Raw genomic sequence first — 24,027 nt, 5'->3', positions numbered from 1 at the left:
GTCTCGATGAGCACTTTCAGATGGAAGTTCAAAAAGTCACCACAGGTGGCGCTGTGATAGCGTCAAAATTCATCGAAATTCAAAGTCACTTTTCTCAAAAACGGCATTGTGCAAGTTAATGAAATTTTAGTATGTTGTAGTCCAGTCTAGGACGTTTCCAAAATGGTGCGTATGTGTGCTGTGGTTTCAATAGAACCGGAGATATGAGGGGTCAAAGTTCACGAAATTCAAAAAATCATATCTCCGGTTCTATGTGACCGATTTTGATGAGTGAGGGCTTAAACGAAAGATCTCACCAAATGCTACAACTTTCTAGAATATTTGAACTTCGTGGGACCAACACCAGGGGCGCCACAGTCGAAAAACCAATTTCAATATCACATAACCTCAATTATCTCGACTGTCGCTGAACCGATTTTGATGATTACTTCGACATAATTATAGAGGACATTTGTCTCTACATTTCGTCCATACATCATTTTCCACTAAGACTACGCTATCACTCCGATTTTTCTGTTTAAGTGTGAAAAAATTGATTTTTCCAATAATAACGCTTTGAAATCACTCAGATGCCAATTTGACTGCCTCTACTCCACCGAGACACTTAAAATATGGGTTTAAATGGAAAGTCCCGCAAAATACAACAATTCTTTGATTTAGTTGAAGTTCAATAAATGAACACTTGGGGCACTCTGGATGAAAAAACGAGTTAAGAAACAAAAAACCTCGCTTATCTTGACTTCTGAGTAATCGATGAGTTCAAGTTCTACGGCAAAATTATAGAGAACATTCTGGTCTACATTTCACCCATATAACACTTTTCTGTCAGTTCATCCAAAACCTTGACATTTTGGTTCAAATACTAAACTTGTATAATTTCACGAATTTGATTCAAGATAACTGAATGGCGTCTCCCTACTTCAGCATCAAATCGAATTTGCATGCACTCCGAGTTAGCTAACGTTAAGAATCTCACCTACATAAGCCGGTTAGGATTATCTGTCCCTTTTTTCATACACTGAGAAAAAACTGGGGTTCGATTAATTTTTTTTCCTCATAACTTTAACACTTTTTAGGTGTAAAAATATATCAACATTTTTTAATGTTAATTTTACGCCTTTTCAACGGTAAAATTAACATGGAAAAGGGTAACTTTAACCCCTAACACACCTTAAAAGCATAATGATTACACCGATTTCGGATCAATACTGCAGGGTAAAATAAACATTTCCGGAATGTTATTTTAACATTTTCGGATTTCTCTCAATGTATAAATAAATATTCCTAACAAATTTACAAACAATTTTGTAAATATATAATGTGGCATTTTCTTTGCCTTGATTTTGTAGACGATGTTTGTCTGACCGTCCGTTACCAGATCTAAAATCTAAACGGTAAAAGATATCAACATAGAGCTTTGCAGGAACTCCTTGTAAGTCAAATACAAAGTCGAATAATTGACATATTTAATTTTCTTTGAAAGTTTGCTTTCAAACCAATCTGAAACGTTTTTATTGATTGACTAACTAGATTTATTATCAGTTTTCTCTTGATCGCAAACGGCCACATCCGTCTTAGGGTCTATTTGAACCTCCCGGACAAAACCGATAGAAACTCCCTTCGCTGACTGTATTACTATGCAATCGAACATAGGCACAGATAATTTGCATAGGAAGATAAGTATGACCACAGATAGAGATTTAGGAAAACCTAGTCTAAAGTAATATTGGTTATACGCAAATTTATTTTTACAACTTCCAGACTACTTTTCCAAATTTTGAGGAAATTTTCTTTATAATGTTGATGATATTATTCTTACCCTTTCATTCAAATCTTAATGTGTTTTACATTAAGCCCTATTTTAAAAGTACCCCACTTTAAAGGTGCTCCACTTCCCCCTATGATCTTGGTTAACTCATATAGTCAATACTCCAAGAGTTTACACTATTTAGTCAGAGCAAGTACAATATCTATTAATCGACTTTTATATATTTATAAATTCAATACGAAGATTGCTATCCATCCATGATTCATCATTACATCCCCTACATCCCATTAGTAATCTAGCCCTATGGTATCTGCCTCTATAAAACCGTTGTATTCAAATTTCTTAAACGGCGGAGCAAATGAATAAATGTTAACAAGAAGAAACTGAAAAAAGTGAGAGATCTGGCGGAAATCTCTATGAATACAAATTGTGGACATTAAGAAAATTAAAAGCTTCCCAATAGGAATCACACATGTCACACACACGTGGAGTGAATTGATAAGGCAACGTGGTGAGCAAGAGTTAAAGAAGAAATACCAATGTTGCGTCAAATATTTCTCAGAGGCCCTCTCTCTCTAAGTTCATTTTCAAGTCATCTCCCAAGAAAGTTTTTTTTTTAGTATTTCAAATGCGTCTTTTCATCATCTTTCTCGCCCAATGTCACTTTAACTTCTTATGCTACTCCCAAAGCAAAAAAAAATAACAATAAAAAAACAATTATTGTATTGCAATACAAATTTTACGGTTGTCTTTCTTACATATAACATATCGATTGTATTCAATGATCAACTTTCAGGTCAAATCGAAGGGCCTGCCATGGACCTCTTTCATCCACACAGGCCTATCAATCCTCTATCTCACTCTCACTTTCCTCTAGAGACTTTTCTTGTCCATCGTATTTAATATAAAAATCCGACAAGACTAAAATTTTATGCTGTGTGTGCCACTTATGCAAGAAAAACTCTGGAGATCGATGAACAAACCACGTAATCGACAACTTTTTAGCTGACGAAAAAAAATTACGACATAAAAAACTTCCAAAAAGATATCTTTTTTCTGAAAAAGACGAAATTTATCGGGTGGAATAGACAAAATTTTGTAATTAAACATTGATATATCTTCCCTCAAAATCCCATAATCCTCGTTTCAGTGACCAAACAACAATAAAATAAAATAAAATTGAAAATTTGAAAGCTTATTTTTCTAAGCAAAATTGCATTCAAATAATTTTATTTTTATAGATATTCACTCTATTAACTCTTCCTTTAAAACAAGGTTTCGCCGAAATTGTCGCAATTGCCATATTTTTTTTTCTAAAGTCTTCATAAAGTTGCAGCTCTTTTTTTTTTCAAGCATAGAAGAGACAAATTCACAGTAAGACACTAATCAACATTACAAAATGTTCGTGTGCTCTTGTATATGGGGGATGATGAAATATGTTGAGTTTTTTTTTTCGTACACTGGTGTGTCAATTGAGTGTCTTCTTCGTCATAACATCTCTTTTGGATAGTTTGACGCTCATAGGCATCACCAATTTATACAATGCTGCAATTGTAGATGCTGGAAAATGCATTACTTATGCACAATGCCATCAATGAATTGAGGCATTTCATGGAAAATTTGTTATTTGTCACTTATTTACTTTACATTAGCATTGATCCAATATTTCAGTTAAAACAAAAATTAAAGTGACATTCGTGGGAAGTTCTACAACTCCTCAATGTTGCAATATGTTTTACAAACATAACGACCCCCACCGAAATGCTTTCTTTCTTCTGTTTATAATATTCAAAATAAGTTGAGATTATGTACAGAAATTTTGTAGTGACGATTTACATTAATTTTTTGATTTATAAAAAAACATGTTTAAGCTACTAAAATCCATTTCCACAAATTTTTTTGGGCCAAGTCCAGCTTTTTGTCACTAAATTAATCAAATTCTATTAAATTAACTTATTGAAATCATTACTTTTAGAAATATATTCCGGAATTTTGAATAATAGTATAATATCACTCTTAAGATTTAAAACTAAACAGTTCTAGATATCGACTAATAGTGTTTGTGGAAATTTTTCTTCGATAATAAGTTAATAACAAGTAATCAACTCTGCAACATCAGTAATTACCGCTCAACATGTTTCCCTTTCTTTGATTTATATTTTTATGATCATACTCATTTACATTGATATTATTACTTTGTTACACAGTGACCAAAGAGCTATAATAGCTAGACCCGATTCTGTACCATTGAAGTACTCATAGACCAGGGGCCTCTCAACATTTCATTTTACCATACGTTTTCGCATAGAAGCACTAAAGACTATTGGCAAGTTTTTTCCTAAAGAGAATTGTCTTATAAGTCTGATATATTTCGAAATCGTGCATTAAAAGATATCTAAAAATACATATTTCATAATGCTCGCCGAAATAATACAACAAAATAATACAGGAAAAGTGAAAAATATCTTCACTTTATATTAGGCTTGATGGGCCCCTGTCATAGATAAACTCTCAAATAAAAAATATTTAAAAGTGTAAACCTAAAATCATACAACTTGTTTTTATCTAAGAAGTTGGCATCAACGTTAAGACGGCGATGGCCACAGGTAGGATTAATTGTTAATGCCAACGAAATTGTTTTACTTTAAAATACTTAACGATTTCATCTATTAAGTTAGTCAAAAGTGTTGCGTTAAACTAAAATTAGCAAAGTGCTTCTCGCAATTTATAAAGATTTATACTCAAAATTTGTATTTGGTGCTCATAATCACAAATAATATATACACTCATTTTTGACACTTTGAGAACATTGTTTTACATTTTTCTTTTCTCAATATCTCAGCTCCTTATTATTATATTAATCGGGCTCAGGTCTTGGTATGTTAAAGAGCCTTCAACTTTCAATAAAAATTTTTATCCTCAGAGGGGTGCAATTCTATTTATAAGGGATGAGAAAAATTGAATTTCTTCCGTGATATATCTTTGTTAGAATGGAATAGTAAAATAGCAAAGAATGGGGTAAAAAGTAACAAATCGAAAATTTCAAAATTCATTCTCCGAAAAACAAGGATACTAATTTGTACCATAGAGGTCCTGGTCAAAATCTCGAAAGCTAAAATCCCGAACGCCAAAATCCCGAAAGCCAAAATCCCGAATTCTTAATCCATATAATTTCATCCCTTTCAGGACTTTGAACATTCGGGATTATGCCCCTTTCGGGATTTTGGCGTTCGGTCGGGATTTTGGCTGCCTCCCCTAGATAGCATTCATGAACCTCCTTAAGCGTGTAAATTTTAATGGATTTAAACAAGAAAATAGTAAAATAAAAAACAACCTTGAAATATTACCCCCTGTTCTTAAAAATTTTCTTTACAGGAAATATCAACATTGACTGACTTAATTAAAATATATTTCTCATAAAGATAGAGATAAAAACAGGGGGAAAAGTATCCTATGCTTTGCGAAACGCTCGAACAAGAGACTTACTTACTGATTCATAATCAATATAAAACGATTCATAAATCACTCAGAAAATCGCCCAAAATGGCTTAGTAATAAAATTGATTTTCGGATAAAAATGAGTTATCGGTGCATAATCAGTTCATTCCCGGTTCGGAATCGATCAGACCGGATTGAGTCTTATCAGAAATTCCAACACTTTTCCAAAAAGCCCAACAATTATTAACCCCTTCGGTTGAGAAATACACTCTTTAGAGCATGTTTAACCTTTTCCATTGCTGGAAAATTATTTTAATAATTTCTATGGCATTTATTTTTTTATTTATCTTAAGAGACGTAATAATATATGGTCATAAACAGCAACATCCGTTCTGCATTGATCTAATCTTTAGGGGAAACCAGAGAAGAATTATCCAGAGGTAGAATTTGACTATAGGATTTTTCAATCTCCCTTATACGGGCTTCAAACCTCTTCAGACTGTAGCAGCCTTGTTCCCGAAGGTCTCAGAATGAGAATCTTAAGTGGCAACCAATTTCATTGTTCTTTCAGAATCCAATGAGTCATTTGTCCTTAATAATACAATCCTAAGTTAAATTTTTAAAATATCTTGACTGATAAGAAATTATAACAGCTAAGCCATATGGCTAAGCCTTAGGCCGTTTTCAGACCAGAGGTTTAGCCTAGTTCCCAAGGGTCTCAAAACCTTATACAGCAACCGATTTTATTGATTTTTCAAAATGTAATAGGTCATTTGGCCTTAATAAACCAATCCTATGCCAAAATTTTCCAAAAAATCTTGACTGATATGATATTAGAGAAGTTAAGCCATATGGCTAAGCCTTAGGTCTGAAGCCCGTATTAGGTCTGAATCTGAAGACCGTATAAGACTTAGCCACATGGCTTAACTGGTCTAACTTTTTATTAATCAGGATTTTTTTGAAAAATTCAACTTAGTAATTGATTATTAAAGACAAATGATTTATTAAATTCTGAAAAAAAAAAACAATAAAATTAGTTGCTCTTTAGGGTTTTGATACCTTCAGGCACTAGACAAAACCTCTAGTCTACAGACCGCTTTAGAAACAACATTGAGCAAACCACAATTTACTTAGACCTCCCTATTCATTGAAATATTTATCATATTTATCAGCCTGAATCTAATACTTTTTTTTACGAATTATACAGAACGGAAACTTTCATTTGAGAGTAAATTCTACCACGGTCTTCCCCTAATGTAATAATTTGTTTACTTGACAGGTTTAAAGCTGTTATCCTCATTACTCTTTCACAACAAATGAATTTTATGCAAAGATTCTTATATCTATGACTAATCTCCACAAAATAAGTCATTATAAATAATAAGATTCTGAATAACAAAAGATACAAATAATGATTTTTATAGAGGAAATATATATTAGATAAGTGCATAGAAGTTTATAATGTTAAGAATATAAAACTGCAAGGTTACCAGTAAATAATAAGATTAAGATTTAGGTCTGCAATTTAGCAAAAGGAAAAAAAAATGGATTTTATAATTTGAAACGATAAAGCCATAAAAAATGTGAGTTTAATGAGCTTAAGATCAATCTCCTCTTGCACATTGTGAAATGGTCACCCTTTTGAACAAAAACCTTGAAACACTCACAATCTAAGCGTATGTCTTAAGATATTTTATTGATTCCCTCTTCTAATCCCATTCCCGCAGTCATTCGACATCCAAAAACTGCAGGCTAGAGCAGCATCAGATCAAACTTGGACCAAATGAGATGAAGCAAGAAATACTGAGAATAAAACCATTCATCTTCTTGAAAAAAAATACACGCAACTTTTATCACTTTCTATCTCCTTGAGCTGAATAAGAGATTTCTATCATAATTCATCGAAATGTATTACCCTCACGGAACTCATTCACCTCTTTTGGTGAGAGTGCACCAGAGATATATTATAAAACCTTTTACGAAATTAAGCCGCCCAAAAGGAGTTCAGAGGGTTCAAGGTCTGCGGTATGCAAATGTCTAAAATTTCTGAGAAAAAAATAAATTTGTCATAACAATTTCTTTTGAAATCACTAATTAATGTGAATTCTTGCGCAAATAATCTACCACAAATTCCCCAGACTAAAGTACACCTCTTGACTCCTCCGGGAACTAAAATGACTGAAGATCTGTATCAACAGAACAGTGGGATTTTTCACTTCAAAAATCCCACTAAAACTCTTGAATTTTCTGTGCAAAAATTCCCAGAAAATATATGAGTTCACAAACAAAACTTATACCACAAGAATCGTGTGCAATTCAATTACAAATAATATTACTTTCAATTGTAAAAATCAGTGAAGTTAAAAGTAAGTCTGTTTCTTTCCAATTGAAAGATCACTCTCGATGCTTCACGGTCTAAATATTGTGAGCTCTCGAGAGCATTGAGGTACCACGTGAAATGGAAAAGAAATAAATATATTCATTGAGGAATATTAAAGCTAAAAAAAAGACGAAAGTGATGAAAAAAAAGTAACAATTAAATCCACGAAGTAATTTTGTTATCTTCACTCTTTTATCATACTTGTATTATTTTCAATTCCACCCTCTTTGGAATTTAAGTTCATCTCATGCTGAAAGTTATAACTTTAGGCATGGATGCACGCAAAATCTAAAAAAAATTTCTTTTCTTTTATATTTCTTAATTTTGCAAAAGAAGCATCTTTGATAGAGATTATCTTTAGTACCTCCTATTGCACTATTGTCTTATGCCAATGAGAAAGACAACAACACTTGCATTTTCGGTGTGATTCTTTCATAATCACACCTATTTCTCTTTCTTTTATAAATTCCTTTATCAAGTTCATGACTAAATTGAAAAATTTCATCACATTTGAACCTTCCAATCTAACGAATGTTGCATTCATGACATTATGTTGATTGTTACCTGCATGAAGTCAGTATGGTTGGTTCGATTGCCAAGAAAACAAGAAAACTTGTCTAAGATGGTGTTTTTTTTTATCTTCTACTTCTTTCAAGCTCTCCACCATCATTTGAACTTCTTAATAGGAGGTAAAGACTCCAAAGCCGATGGCTTTTGACTAAGTTGAAAAAAAAGCCCAACACACATGCATCTAAAACTCAAAATTGGTGCCAATGTGACTATAATTAGAAATATTGGTTATTTCATCATATTCCCCAACGACCGCATATGACATTACGCTCTTGGAACTCCTTGTCTTATATGTGGTTTAAAATGCAATTACGCCACAATTGATGCCGGCCAGAAGCAACTTAGTTGTGTTGGCAAAAAGAAGTGGCAAGGTTCGGAAAATTGTTTGAAAATTGCAAAGTACTTCGAAAACAACAATCTTCATTCACTATATAGCAAAATGCAAGTTGAGCGCGAGCAGCCAAAGAGCCGATGGGTCTTTTAGTTATATAGAGATAGGAATGGGAACAACTTGATCATTTTGCTCAAATCAAAATGATCTTGGAGTTGGTGAGTCAATTGGTAACCAATGAGCCATATGAGCCCCATTACAGGTACTAAATGCATTTTTAATGACTCTTCATACGAGAATCTCCAAATGAATCTTAATCGAACAATTTTTATCAGTTTTTTTTTCTCTTCAGTTTATGCAATAACACTATTATCACAAATTTCTTAATTGAATTCCTAAAACACTGGAATGTGACCTATGATTCGAACGTTCCAACCTTCTAATACTGCAAATCTTATCCCAGAAAATAATCCTTCAATATTAGACATTAAGACCATTTACACCGCCGCATTGGATTGAAATTGAATTGTCCCAAAATCGGGTTTTGGGACAATTTAGACTCAATCTGAGACGGCAATATAAACTGTTTCATTAAGGCCAAGTACACCCCCGTATTAGATTGAGACTTCATTGTCCCAAAATCTGATTTTAGGACAGTTTAATCTCAATCTAATGCGGCGGTGTAAATAGCCTCATTATTTCTTGTTCGGAAGCTTATAAAGGCTTCAGACCTAAGGCTTAGCCAAATGTCTTAACTACTCTAATTTCTTATCAATCATGATTTTTTGGGAAAATTTAACTTAGGATTGTATTATTAAAGATAAATAACCTATTAGGCTCTCAAAAAGCAATTAAATTGCACGATATTCAGGATTTTGAGACCTACGGAAACTGGGCTAAGCCTCCAGTTTTAAGACCACTTTACCGTTTTCCCTTCGTTTCAGTATAGGGGAAATCTTTCAGGCTTCGCACATACTCTTTCTTCAAACACTTCATATTTTTTCCATATTCCTTTAATAAATCTGAGGTAGTGGCAATATATTTTAACAGGTAAACATATATTTCTTGTGAAAAAAATGGATCAGATTCTTTAAAAGAATATGAGAAGAATATGAAGTGTTTGAAGCCACAGTATGTGTAGGATTATCTGTCCCTTTTACCTTATTCTATAAAATCTGGATATGTTCAAAATCAAAATCGTAAATTCAACTTAAATTAAAATTTAAGCCTAGGATTTAAAGAAGAAAATGAATATCCCTTATACTTTTTAATTTATTTTTTTATACTTTTGGAGTCGATCGGAGGACATGAGATTTTGTTAGCATTATCATTTTTCAATATCATGGATTACAAAGCTCTGCTGACCATATTTTTCAACAATTTGGGACAAGTTAGGACTCATTGGAAATGTCTTTAAATTCCGAAAAATGAAAACAGGATTCAATTAATTGATTCAACAAATTTTATCATATTTTCACGTGATTCACGAATCAAAACGCTTGTAAACTGGTAAATACTACAAGAAATAATTCAATCGAAATGATCTCTCAAAGTCGTAAACGTTACAATTAAAATTAATCAAGTGCACCTATTAAAAAAAAGGTTAATTGAAATCGATTTAATAACCAATAAAACTGCCATTATGAGATAAAGGGAAGTACGATATTTTTTCGCATATTTCTAAAGGAAGCTGGGACCATACCACAATTTAATTTAGTTCCACAAATTTTATAGAGCAAAATTACAATACGTTCAAGCTCAACTTACTTTAAAAATAAGTAAAAATATATATATATCCTTATATATCCGCCTCTGAATTGGCACACATTTGAAATAGTTTTTTTTACTGTTCGAATTCCACAAAGAAAGCAGTATAATCTCTCGATTTTTTCACTCACTAAAATTTCCATTTTCCACTTCCTGGAGACCACTTTTCTCAACATTATCTTCGCGTTTTAGACAATTTCTGAGATATGATATCACACTGTTTGTCCATCCGTCCGTTTGTCACGATTTTGTCCGTTCATCCGGCCGGATATTGCCAACTCTAGAGGCCAAACGGTAAGAGATAGAAGCTTGGGACCTTAGGGGGATCCTTCTATAAGTCAACCCTGGGAACGTTAATATTTTTCCCCATCTTTCTCCTACCCCTCCAAAACCATGTTTTTGAAATGAAAACGCGTCGTGTGATTTTTTTATTTTTGATCATGTTTTCATCAGGCGAACACTTCGTCCTTATTCGAAAATACCATTGAATCATTCCTAATAATAGTTTTTCAAGGCCAAAGGTTTCAAAAGCTTTAGGTCTTGGAATTTTCGATAAAACTGAACTGATTCCAATCGGTTATAAACAGGTTCACAGCCTAAAATTAATTGTCATCCGAAACTCAATTATATTACTCCTAAGTTATTTTAGCTATGCTTTAAGTGATCTATAAATCGATTGTGAACCGATAATGAACCAGTTATGAGCCGATAAATAATTTTTGTCCGAAAACTCAATTTTATTATTCTTAAAACTGTTTTGGAGGATTTTTTGAGTGACTTCTGAATCGGCTTGAATCGGTTGAGAACCGGTAAACGCTAAATAATGCAAAAGTACTTTTGAGGTATAGCATCTAAGTCACGAGTTCGAGCATTTCACAAAGTCTGGAACGCTTTGCCACCCCTTATTTAATGGAACTGGACCTCACAATGAGATAATTTAGCTTCACAAATCAATTATAAAGCTATTGCAGTAATCATAAATCTCAGTTTTATTTAAAAATAGGAGTTAGAACTCTATTTTAAAGGTATCCCTATTCAAGGGTGCTTCACTTTGCCCTATCAATGTAGCCCCTTTTCCTTCAATGCCAAGTAAAATTGATTTTTTGGCGGTTATTCAAACTTTCTTGTCTGTTTTTTAGCCAAATAATTAGATTACTAAATTAAGTAAAGATTATAAAAAAAATTGTGAAATAGTTGAGTTTAAAAAAAAGTCATTCATTTTCATTTGATACCTTTTCTACTTTTTACCAGAATTTTTTTCAGATAATTTCCCGAAAATTTCCATTGTTATTTTTGTCTAAATAGTGTCATTAACATTACAAGGTTTTGCTTGTTTATTGTTTTTTAAATGAAACCGCTATGAAATGAATTAAACAATAATTTCTTTTTAGAATGTTGCTCCAAAAATCCACAGTTTATTGGCATAGTTCAAATAAAAACAATCTTAATGCTTCCATCTAAACTTAATAATTACTGTCTAGATCTAAATGTTATAAAATCGTAAAGAACATTTTTTCTTAATCTTGTGAAGTTAAAGTAAAGTGAATAAATTATCTAGGGAATTAGTTAAACAAATTATCACACAAAAAAAATCTAAAGATTTTCCACTCGATTCTGAACTAAATCTTTAAAAATTTAATATTCTAAAACCGGTTAGAACCTGGTTCATCTTCTTTGGCAAAAACCTTTAAAGTTAAATTCGAATTTCTTATTCAAGTTTAAACAATTCAATGATGAAAATGTTCATATGAGCTTGTAATTAATTATCATTTAACACCGAATAGGAAATATTTAATTTTGCCAATAAATATTTAACTTAAATCGTTAAGCTTTCTTGACCTCAGAGAGTTGTAGAGATTTCTTTATAATTTGTATTTAATAAAAAAAAAGAAATATATTTATTACTGAAATCTTTAAGATACTGTATAAAGCAATAAATGCAAACAAATAAAAATATTAAATAAAAAAGATTATTATTATAATAAATCTTTTTCGTAGGTCTTTTTTATATGATTTTGCAGAAAGTTTTGTGGTTTTTACATTTCAAAATCTCATTGTATATTACTCAAAACATTTGAATTATTATATTGGGTAGTTAATTAAAAATTTGAAACTCACCTTCTTGTGATTCCACAGAATATTTACACTGGGCTTACCCCGCCTGCAATCTGACTGGTCTATGACATCGTCATGTACTAAACTAGCCGAGTGTATCATTTCAGAAATCATCGCCACTTGCCGCTGCTTATGCAAGATGCTACAAAATCGAGGAAAAATACATATATTGAGTTTGTGGCAACAATTAAATTTTCTATACACCTCTCTACTCCCCCCCCTTCTGAAGCCTCTTTTTTTTGTTCCTTCCCCCTGCAAAGAAGTGTACTCTATTGTGTCCCTCAATTGATTAGAGGTTAATCTTCATTGTCTCTTTGTCAACACGAAAAATAACCCTCCCGGCATTTATATTCATTTATCTCAAGTCAAGGTTTAAGTGTTTATCAACGCTTCTGTGCCTCAAGTTCCCTTCCTCCCAAGCAAACTACCAAATAAATATATATATTTTTCCAGCAGACATTGGCAAAAAAATTGCGCTATATTTTAAGTATCTCTCAAAGCAAAATACTTTATAGAAATATCCCGAAGAAAAATAATAAAAAAAAATCTAAATTCATTGATGACTTCAAAGAAATCATAATTGTCATTGAATATATTGGGAAAACATTGACTAATTTTTTTTCTCTTCTGACCTTAGACACCTTCTAAAAATGTTTTTCTTTGCCCATACACAGCCCACCCAAAGTGCTTGTGATTGAACAATTATGAGGAAAGTTTGTGTTACACTAACTATTGACCGTTTTACCTCTCCACGGACGTCCAAGATCAAAAGCAAGTGAATGGTTTTTTTTACAGGTGGCAGAGAAGGTGCAAAATAGAGAAACATCAAACAAGTCCTAGACCTTAACTTCGCAAAAATATTGTTGTATAGGAGACAAAAAAAAACGTCAATTTACCTATTGTCTTTGTTCTGAATGTGGTAGTTGATTGCTTTTGCCATCAGAAGCGTCACCATAGGCCGTAGGGCTTTGCCCTGACCATCAAAATAATATGAGGCGATTGTATCAAGTTCTGGCTGTTTTGTTGCATTTTCCAACATCTGCAAAAAATTTTAATTAACCTAAATATCATCTCTACGGACTTATTAAATTATAACCCTATTCTACCATCAAAAGCTTTTTATACATGAAAAAAATACAGCATATTAGTTATGTGCAAAAATTAGACTTAAAATGACGTCAATATAGTTAATTTTTTTTAATATTATCTAGAATAAAAAAAAACACACGTGCTAAAGCACCGGCAATGTCAAAGAAAATGTGAATAACAATTGAATCTTTGGTTACGCCAGTGAATCCCAAAATATTTCTCCTAATACAGAATTAATAACCCAAAACAAAACTTACCTGTCGAATATCATCGTAGATGAATTTGAGTTCATCCTCAAGGATAACGTAGGGATCAACCTGCACTTGGTAGTCTCTGACTGGTCCTGCTGGTTGCTGTGTGTGAACCGAGCTGTACTCCCGCATACATGGATGTGTGATGGGCAACAATGGTTTTGCTGTGCATGGCTATAAGTGCAAGAAAATACCTTGCCATTAGTCAAATGACTCAATTTACTAAATCACCATCCTCTATATTCACTTTCTTCGACCATAAGACATTCCAAACGGCCGAGGTCAATGATCACCGCAAAATTACTAGCAATTTTTTTTCTACCCTCATCAAACTATTGCAATTGATATAAATCAATTGTCTTATTTATTGCTGTCTGAGTTTTTGATTAACTAAATTCACTTTAGGTCAAATTCAGCTTCATAATAATCATTTCAGCAGTATATACCCATTGATTTAAACAAATCAGCAAGATTTATGGGTAAACCTAACCACATAAGTACACTATAACTTATAAAATAAATTAATAAATTTTATCGATAGCTTAAATTCCATCAAAATTATCGTAAAAAGCCAGAAACAAATTTAAGGGATCGTTGAGTAGTAACTTATAGCGTATAATTGAGCATCAAAGAAGCATTAAATAAATTAAATTTAATAATTTTAAGTTCCATTCTTTGCACTTTTACACCATCAAAAATAAGTGTAGGGGCAAGTGGGGCACGTTTGAAAGCGAGCCACCTTTAAAATTGGGATTTTTCTCCTATGTTTAAGTGGAAGAGAGCCATAACATAATGTAATTTAGCTTCTCAATCTCTTTGTGCAGCTAAATTATATCACGATAAGACTCAACTTTATTTAAAAATAAGTGAAAAATCCCAATTTCAGAGGTAGCCGACTTTCAAAGGTGCTCCACTTCCCCCTACTAGCTGTTGCGGTTAGGAAGATCATCTTTTGTTGATATTAACTCTCAAACGGACACGAAAAACGTATCAAGGCACATAGGGGAAAACCTTAACCCTTTACCTCTCTAAGTAACTCTTCTTATTATCACAAATATATTTAAGTTATTCATCCTACAAAAATAACACAGCAAACAAGTAAACTAGTCGTCTGGAAAATGTTGTGCTTTTTTACCTTTGTGGACGATTGGGTCATATATGACCCATAGTTTTCCAGGACTTCTAAGGGATAGGAAAGTTTTTTTCTGACCATAAATCTGTTATTTAGGCTAAAATATCGAGGGAAAATTGATTTCACTGAATTTCGCTCAGCGGAAAGCTTCTCGTCCTTAAAGGGTTAAGGCCTCGCACACAATCTAACCTATATATGGCAATAATTAGCGTTAAGCCACACATCTCCTGAAAAAATCGGTCTGATTCATTAAAAAAAATATATGGGAAGAATATGTAATGTTCGAAGCCAGAGTGTGCGCGAAGCCTGAAATCCTTCCCCTATTACAGCTACAATAAACATAAATGTGCATACAACAAATTCCATTTGACTTGCAGCCACTATTCCAGGTTATTTCAATCTTTTTTAAGATTAATTGTTGACAATTAATCTTTTAATGAGAGCAATAAGGAAATTGTTGAGAAGGTGGTCAGCTTTCGAACGTGTCAGCCTTCGATTATTGCATTTTTCTTAGCTTTTCCAAGCCCAAAATACTACTACTATTTTCATTTATAATAACAGTAACTTTTAGGGCAGGTTGTCTACTTTCGAACAACGAATGATGTTCAATACTTAAGAATTTCTTCTGAAGATTGGGAAAAATCGCAATATTAGGACATATATGGATGTCAGAATATTCCAGAGATCAGCTTCCAAGCCCGTGCATTTGGGAACTCACCTCCTTCCTTTACAATGATTATAAAAAATATACTTGCTTACACTTTTTTAGTAAATTATTATCAAAAGTTTTGCGCTAAACACTTTCAATAAACTTTAAATGACAAATTTGCCTTTATCTAATTCATCGAAAAGCTTATTTATTAACAATTTACAACTATACATAGGGGAAATGCTCATAATTTTGTCCAGTTTCTTATTTTGGACACTTTGAGGATAACATTGGACACTAAAAATAAATTGATTAAAATGATGGATTTTTATTCCAATATTTGATGAATAATGAATTCTATCTAAATATTTGTTCTTTTTGGAAGATTTTAACACTAAATACGTTAAAATTTGAATACGATTTGAGTTGAATCCCTATGTAAATGCTGCATCGCAATAAATTACAAAGTATCAACATTGGCCAACAACCAATATATACTTCCCAAAAAATTTACATACTCTTATCTCCGTACTCAATTTCTTTCTTTTGTGATATACTTTCTTTAAATCACTTATTGTTTCAACTCAATATAATTTCATAGAACATTTCCGCATAAATCATGCCACAACTCTATTCTAGATTACGTCAGCTTTCTTATAACTTTATTTTGGAATGCATTACTCCTTTAGTTCAGGTCACACATAAATTTTAATTTAAAATTTAATTTAATTTAAATTTGAGTATTTTAATCTGGATTAAACTGCCCTACCGACTCTCACCAGAAAGACAAATTGTCCTGTAATAACATAGTAACTGGACAATTAAAAAACGCAATAGTAAAATAACAGTTATTTTGGAATATTCATTAGTTTTGCCAAATTTGTATTTAATTCGAGTTTTTCATAAGGTTCTTCTTATTTCGTAACTTTTTATCAGTACCGGCTTATAAGCGGTTTAAATCCAATCATTACCTCAAAATATTACCATAATACGATAAAATTCTATGGCATTTTTTAATTTATTACTCGCCCATAACAAATCGATTACAGGATCATAACTGATTAGAACTGGTTCAAATTTATCAAGGATTCAAAAACCTTTCCAAGGACGTTAAACTTGTCCCAATTAGTTGAGAAATACTGTGTGGAGAGAGTTTCAAAGAGATTTTTGTGAATGGCCGAAACATACACGAAATTAATTGATATATTCTAAAATTAAAAGAAATAATCTAAAAGTTGACTTGGAAATTATGGTCATGTTGTTACTGGTCCTTGAATCGATATTTGAAGATACCCAGAATTCTATCTCTAATTGTTTAACCAATAAGTCTTATGACACCTGTACGGATCATATAAACAAACGTATGATTCCAGATGAGTACTTTCAGATGAGTTCGAGAATTAACCCTTTGATGAAGACTGGGTTATCAGTAATCCAGTGTTTCCATCAGTATTTTTATATTTTTTAAAATTTATTCTTTAATAAAACGTCTTTTGATAATAAATCTAGTCAATGACAAGTTAACTGTATCTAAAATAGCAAATATTAACACTAAACCTACCAATACCCAGTCAAATTGACCGGTGTAAAATTAACACACATTTAAACGGTACAATGTCACTATCAAACTTTATGAATTCCTTAATATATGAATATAATAATATTTTTCAATGTTCAAATTTTAATTTTTTGCTCTTTTTCAAGACAAATTTGTTGAGAATCCTACCCTACCGCGCTTTGTCATTTGACAGAAAATCGACAAAAAACGGTCGGTAGGTTTAGTGTTAAAACAAATATCCTGAAATAATAATTTAGCACAACCATTGTAAAAAAAAAAGAAAAACTGGGGCACTACCGGACATGGGGTAGCACCGAACACTGACATTTATTTCTACAGAACTTGAATTATGTCCAACATTTTTTCAGTGGACCTGCATTCCTATACACCATTTATAAATTCATATAGATTTCATCCTCCGAAATCTAATATCTAATTTAAAAAAAAAACGCAGTGTCCGATATTACCCCGTGTTCGATGGAGTTACCCTTATCATAATGTAATTTAGCTCTACAATTGTTTTATCGAACTAAATTTATACCATGGTGAACACCAGTTCCATTTAAAAATAGATGAAAAGCCGTATTTCAAAGGTACCCCATTTCTCATTACTTTTTAATGTAGAACTTTTTAATCCGATTTTATAAAACGGTAAACACCAAGCCCAATAAATTCAAATTACATTTTTTGGAATTTTGAATACAAAAAATATTTGTGTCATATTCATGTAGTACAAGAACAACTCTTTGACGTATTGGCCCCTAAAGTATGTTGACCAGTTTATGCTCAATGACTTAACATGGCAAGCATTATATTTCACCTATTTTTAGGTAATACCCAAAAAACGTGTCTAATGCATTAACCTCAGAGTACAAAGTCCCATATATGCTAAGTCCGAAGTTTTGTTTTCAATTGCCCTGAGGGCTGGAAAATGATATGGGTATAAATAAATGGCATGGAATGTTGAGGATGTGAATCAAATATTTCACTGGAAATACCGGTGAAATTCTAAAAAAAAACAAATTGTTGGTATAAGAAAAACCAGTGATTCAAATGAAAGAGACTCACTCACAAGTTGTCGCAGAAGGTTGAGTCTTTAAGAGACTGCGTAAAGTGTGTTAAAGGAGGGATAAGATCCGTGACACATTTAATATCTTATTATTAGTTCAATCAACAGTCAATAAATAAATTCCACCCATCGCATCACTACCATCGGCATCTTCAGCAGCACATACTATAAGAGAGGGAGACCTTTGAAGTGCTTTTTATGCTGGGGACACATATACATATGTATATATACAGATATAATGGCGATATTGAGAAAAGAGGTGCCTTCAGAGGTGCCCCAATGCATTTAATTGAGGAAGTGCAGCACACGTCAAATATGTACTTTTGCATATTGTGCACATATTGAACATTTGAGTTATATAAAATTAATAATTGTTGCAACATCAAACCACCACCTCCTGCTCTTTAAAATACTATATATGCATATATATATGTACACACAATTATTGTGCACTGGCCAACACAAGTTGATTATCAAATAAGCACACAGATATTGAATTTACCAGTGTGAGCACGATATAAACAGATATTGATTAAAAAAAAACTAATTATATAATAGAATCGATGAGTTTTTTTTTACTCCTCCTATTCTTCTACCCATTTAAAAATTTCATAATCAAAAACAATCAATGTACTAAATAATACCCAGTAGTCAATCAAAGGGTAAACCAAAGGATTATTTGGTTCATGTGAGATACACAAGAAAAATATTGAACATTTTCGCAAAATGCGCGTTCAATTCAATTTTTTTTCTAATGTTATTTCTAAATACCAAAGAAAAGAAAGAATGAAATGGAAAATAAACACATAATGGATTGTGCACCTGTAAATTGAACAATTTTCGTGTTCAATGAAATACAGCAAAAAAAAAAGAAAATATACATAAAAAAGAAAAGAATGATTTCATGTTTCAGAGGCTAGCAAAATAGGTAGAATAAAGAGAATAAATCATGTCTCTCAATCTCGCATTAAATCATACAAGACAAAAAATCATACGCTCAATTTGATGGAAATTATCAGATAAGAATCATTCAGAAAATATAATGGTCAAGAACTTCAATAATTCATCCTGTATTGCAACAGAACAATTTTCTTTTAATATTAAATCTCATCTAATTGTACGACACCCCATCAATGACACTAATATTTTTGTCTAATTAATAAATTACAGAGTATTGTGCTCAGTGGGTGATGAAGAAATCCTCCTTTTAGCATAACACAAATTTCTTTGTGTCTTTACAGGTGTTTCCATATGTTTTCAATACACCTTAAAACCCAAAGTTGAGCCAGACGTGCAAAATTTCTAGATTTTATTGAGATAATAGATTTTCTAACAAATTCCAAACTCATCATTTGGGTCTTTGGAAATATTCTTTAATTATTTCAGCACTCTTTTTTTTTTGCTCAATTTTTTCCCATCTCTCAGCTTGATCTAATCAATCAACCGGAAAAGTATGTTTAATCATATTTGTTGTGAAAATAATACAGTGCCTTAACTAAAGCGGTTGTCAGATCAAATGACCAACTCAGTTCCAAAGGCTTTTAAATTTATAAACAACAAGTAATTGTAGTGATTTTTTCAAGATCTAATAGATCAATTGGATTTAATGACGCAAAATTAAGTGAAATTTTTCCCAAAAGTTTTGCATATTATGAAATTAGAACACGTAAGCCGCATTTGAATATCCTTGTGGCTCCGGCACACCAGCTGGTCGAAATTTGGTACAGTTACCCTACATTGTTTTATTTTAACTTCGAGCAACAAATGAATTTGTTAAATATATATTTCAAATTTTATTTATATATTTTTAATTTGCTTGAATTTTGGATTTAATGGCTCCGGCACACCTTTTAGATCAGTATAATTTCATGAAGTCGAAATTCGAAACCCTTTCCTTCTCATATGTTTTGCATTTGACTATCTCATTCTTTCTCGTACCAAATTTGATTGAGCTAAATTGAATTTGGAGTGATGTTTAAGAGAAGAAGAAGAGTGCGAGAGAATGAGATAGACATGTACAAAACATGTGAGAATGAAAGGGATGTGAATTTCGACTTCTTGAAATTATCCTGATCTAAAAGGTGTGCCGGAGCCATTAGATTCAAAATTGAAGTAAATTAAAAATATATAAATAAAATTTGAAATATATATTAAACAAATTCATTTGTTGCTCGAAGTTTAAAAAAACAATGTAGGGTAACTGTACCAAATTTCGACCAGTTTGCAATTTCGGCCACTTCATTTATTTCTCAAAATTCTATAAAATTTTAATTTTTTTGGGTTTTTCGTTAATCATCTTGCTTATGCTTCATCTCTACGTTCAAATTTAATATTGTCACATTTCTTTTTCTCATATAATTTTCTTTTTTTTTTCTTTATTGCCCGTCATGCAATTGTAAGAAGATTGTATCCTATTTATTGTGATTTTTCAGAAAACTTTAAATTAAACTTAAACTTTTTCATTCTCTATAGGTTGTAAAATGCAATAAAAACAAAAAGATGTCGCTGCTACGAACGAGATGATGTGGAAAAGACTTTAGAAATGCTCCGGAAGGGCAAGGAACTATACGAGAATAAAGGTGGTGGAAATGTCTATATTTTTATTCATTTTGAAATGTATTAAGAATATTCTACAAAAAACAAAGACGATAAACTATCTACAAGATTCCAAAAAATACTCCTAAAAAGAAGTAACAAAGAACACTAATTTTTATTAAAAATTTTGACCGAACTTATGAACTAGGACCAAACTTATGACTTTGGTCCTTACATACAACTATGCCAAAATTTCGCACACTTACAATACATAATCCATAAAGGTTGGCTTTTTTTATTTCTTTGACTCTTTACTGTGACGCTTATCCCTAAAGAATTATACATCGTATCATTTGTCTGTTACTGACCTAGAAACCAAACAGTAAGAAATATCGACTTTCGGTTTTCACTGACCCCCCTCCGTAAGTGCATAAGTCTATTGATATGTTCTTCCCGTGTTCTTTCCACGTCTTTTATCATTTATAACATAGTGATTCCTTTAAAATTTTCTTCTTTTTAAAAAAAAACATGAACAAACTTCATTACATGCGATTTAATATACCGTTGCTTGAATCAGCAATTATCGTAATTTAGTTGGTTCGCAAATTAGCAATTCTCGTAACTTAGTAGGTCAATACGCAGTTTGGGCTTCTGATTTACGTAAAGACTAAGTTACAATAATATTACTGATCGGTCGACATTCCATCAAAATGTCGCTTAATTTGTCGTCTTTTGTCAATTACAAATATATAAATGTATAAGTGTCAAATAGACATAATTTACAAAACATAACGTGATTGTAAACCTAAAGCCCTTATACGCATGTTCCCATAAGTTGCATGAGACTTTAGACTTTGAATCATAATTTAGTCCCTTTTGATGTTTTTTTTAGATAAAATACTTTACAATCTCAACTTTTGTAGTCACAAGCGAAATTCAACCTCGTTAGATCGTGCTCAAACTTTGTATAAACACGCTTTGACACTTCTAGATCACGAATATGATGTGTGCTAAAAATCGTTTTTTCGTGGACGACCGTCCCGTCCGTCGTATAATCGCTTCTAGAAAGAGAATGGAGAGAGATATCGACAAACGGTTTTCGGCAAAGGTTAAATATCGATAGAGGTGGCTAGAAGTAGGTAATTTCAGATTAACCCCCCACCCCCCCCCCCTTCCGGCATTTTGGAACGCCCCCAAAATTTTTTTCTCAATAATTGAGCCCCTATGACATCGATCAAACTCAAATTTTAGTATATTATGGCTGGACGTAAGACCTTTGGGCTTATCGCTGGTTTTAAAGATATTGTTGAAAATTCAATTCAGTTGAATTTATAGAAAAATATGAATTTTGGTATCATTAAACAATTATTGATAAAATCATTTTGGATTGTACTGTGCTCCTCTTCCTCGAGATCAAACTATTAGTTTGATCACCTACGAAGGGGAGCTCTGTACAATTTGTGATTGAATTTCACTAGGTAAGTTCGTTTAATTATTAAATTAAACCCAAAAACAATTCAATCAAAATTTTCCAATTATTTTAAGTTTAATTACCTCGAAAAAACTTTTAGGCTTAAACTATTAAAGCTGACCTATAACAAATTGTTAATTTTGTACTAATTCTCTTTTATTGTTTTATTCCTGGTTTTAAATATAATAAAACCAATAAAAAATTTGTTCCAAAACAGCACCCAATAAACATTTACCAATTTATTGAATTTTTTTACAACCTAATATGACTTAATAAAAGTTTATAAATCTATTTCTCAACATTGTGTGTTTTTATAATTATTGCCAGTACTGTACTGGCCGAAAATTGAGAAACCTATAAATTTTATATCTATTGTGCCTGGTGGAATCCAACTCTGATGAAATTCAATTTCTTATAATGTCGATGCCTCTTTGAGTTGCATCTATGTTGGGAACAAGGTTCTTGTGCACGCTGGCCACACCTTGATGCACATCTTTGGTATTTTATTTATCACCTTAAGATAAAATATCATGAAACGCACATTAGATTTTCATCTCTTCTTCCCACCCAAAAACGGCCACTTCTTTCTTGGACATTATTGATGGATAAAAAGCTCTTGGACTTTGAGCCTTCGACTTCTTGCAAACATACCATAAGACCAGAAATATTTGGGTTATGATCAGATAATTTATTCATGAGGCAATCACTATAGAACTGTTATAAAAATTGTATTAATTTCAAAGTTAACCAGTTTCCATGAGAGCTTTTTTTTCCTCCTCCTTCCAATACATACACACACACATTCTTTCATTTGGAGTGCATTTAACTCTTGAGAAAAATCCAATTTGCATTGCACGCGTTTAACATTGATTATTCCTTGGCCAAATATAATTTTTCAGAGTTGAATTTCAAAAGAATCTCTCTTTTCCGAGCACAAATAAATCGCATTTGATGTGCTTCAGTTGGAACAAATAAAAATGATTTGCCTATATATTTTTGTAAAGTCTGTGGAAAGGTGTTTCCCACAAAAAAAAACACCATGTTGCAATTGTCTTGTGAAAGAGATAAAAAAAGGGTTTGGCTTGGTTCAGAGATGTTTTAGAAGAAAAAAAAATGAAGAAGATGCTCACACCCGCCAAATATTCGCATAATAGACCAGCACATCCATAAAATGAACACCTTGGTATCAATTTCACGACCTATGGCTGCTGTTTAAACTTCACCTACCCATATTGAAACCTCATAAAACAATGTTTGATTGCTACTTCGGGAAATGAGAGCTTTTCTCAATGAACATTATATAGTATATTTTCATAATATATTGAATAAAAAAACAAACCGACGCATCTCTTAACTAAAATGACCATGACTCGATAGATTGAGAAATTGCAACAACTTGCTTTGTGACATCAATAAAATCACATTTATTTCCCTCAAAAGTTTCTTTTACGAGTCAATGCTTGTAAATAAATAAAAAGGTTTATTTTCTACCATATATATAATACGCGAAAGAAATGATGAAGAAATCGAAAGAAATGACAAAATTGTCACCTTTTGAACAATGCTCATCAAAAGGTATTTTTGTATTTTTATATATACGATCTCTTGCCACATTTCTCAGTCCCATCCACGAAATATATATCCATAAGAAAATCAACATTAAGATCCTCTCTTGTATAAATGGACTTGTAATTGCGTTGTATCTCAATTAAGTCGCCATGAAATAAACAAAAACAAAGCACCAAAAAATGCAACATTTCTCAGTTACAACAATGAAAATGACTTGAGCTATTGTCAATAAAATTGCTACCTCAAAGCTAAAGCAAAATTCCATTTGTACATAGCACTGACAAAAAGCTCTCTCACCACCAGGCGTCTCCATATCTGAGGAATTTGTGTGTAAG

The 24,027-nt window shown here is 32.1% G+C and overlaps 1 protein-coding gene across 1 annotated transcript in view; it reads right to left on the bottom strand.

Annotated features, from left to right (window-relative positions):
* Positions 1-24,027, bottom strand: part of LOC129798940 (all trans-polyprenyl-diphosphate synthase PDSS1) — a 76,604-nt gene that overhangs the window by 18,686 nt on the left and 33,891 nt on the right. The window contains exons 2-4 of the mRNA XM_055842453.1: positions 13,716-13,883; positions 13,266-13,408; positions 12,373-12,511 (exon numbers count right to left, since the gene is read on the bottom strand). Of these exons, the coding sequence (XP_055698428.1) occupies positions 12,373-12,511; positions 13,266-13,408; positions 13,716-13,883 (450 nt within the window). The remainder of the gene's footprint in view (positions 1-12,372; positions 12,512-13,265; positions 13,409-13,715; positions 13,884-24,027) is intronic.

This window comes from Phlebotomus papatasi, chromosome 1 (assembly GCF_024763615.1).
Source record: "Phlebotomus papatasi isolate M1 chromosome 1, Ppap_2.1, whole genome shotgun sequence".
NCBI classification, from domain to species: domain Eukaryota; kingdom Metazoa; phylum Arthropoda; class Insecta; order Diptera; family Psychodidae; genus Phlebotomus; species Phlebotomus papatasi.
Note: the sequence above shows the minus strand (reverse complement) of the source record. Positions and strands in the feature narration are given on the sequence as shown.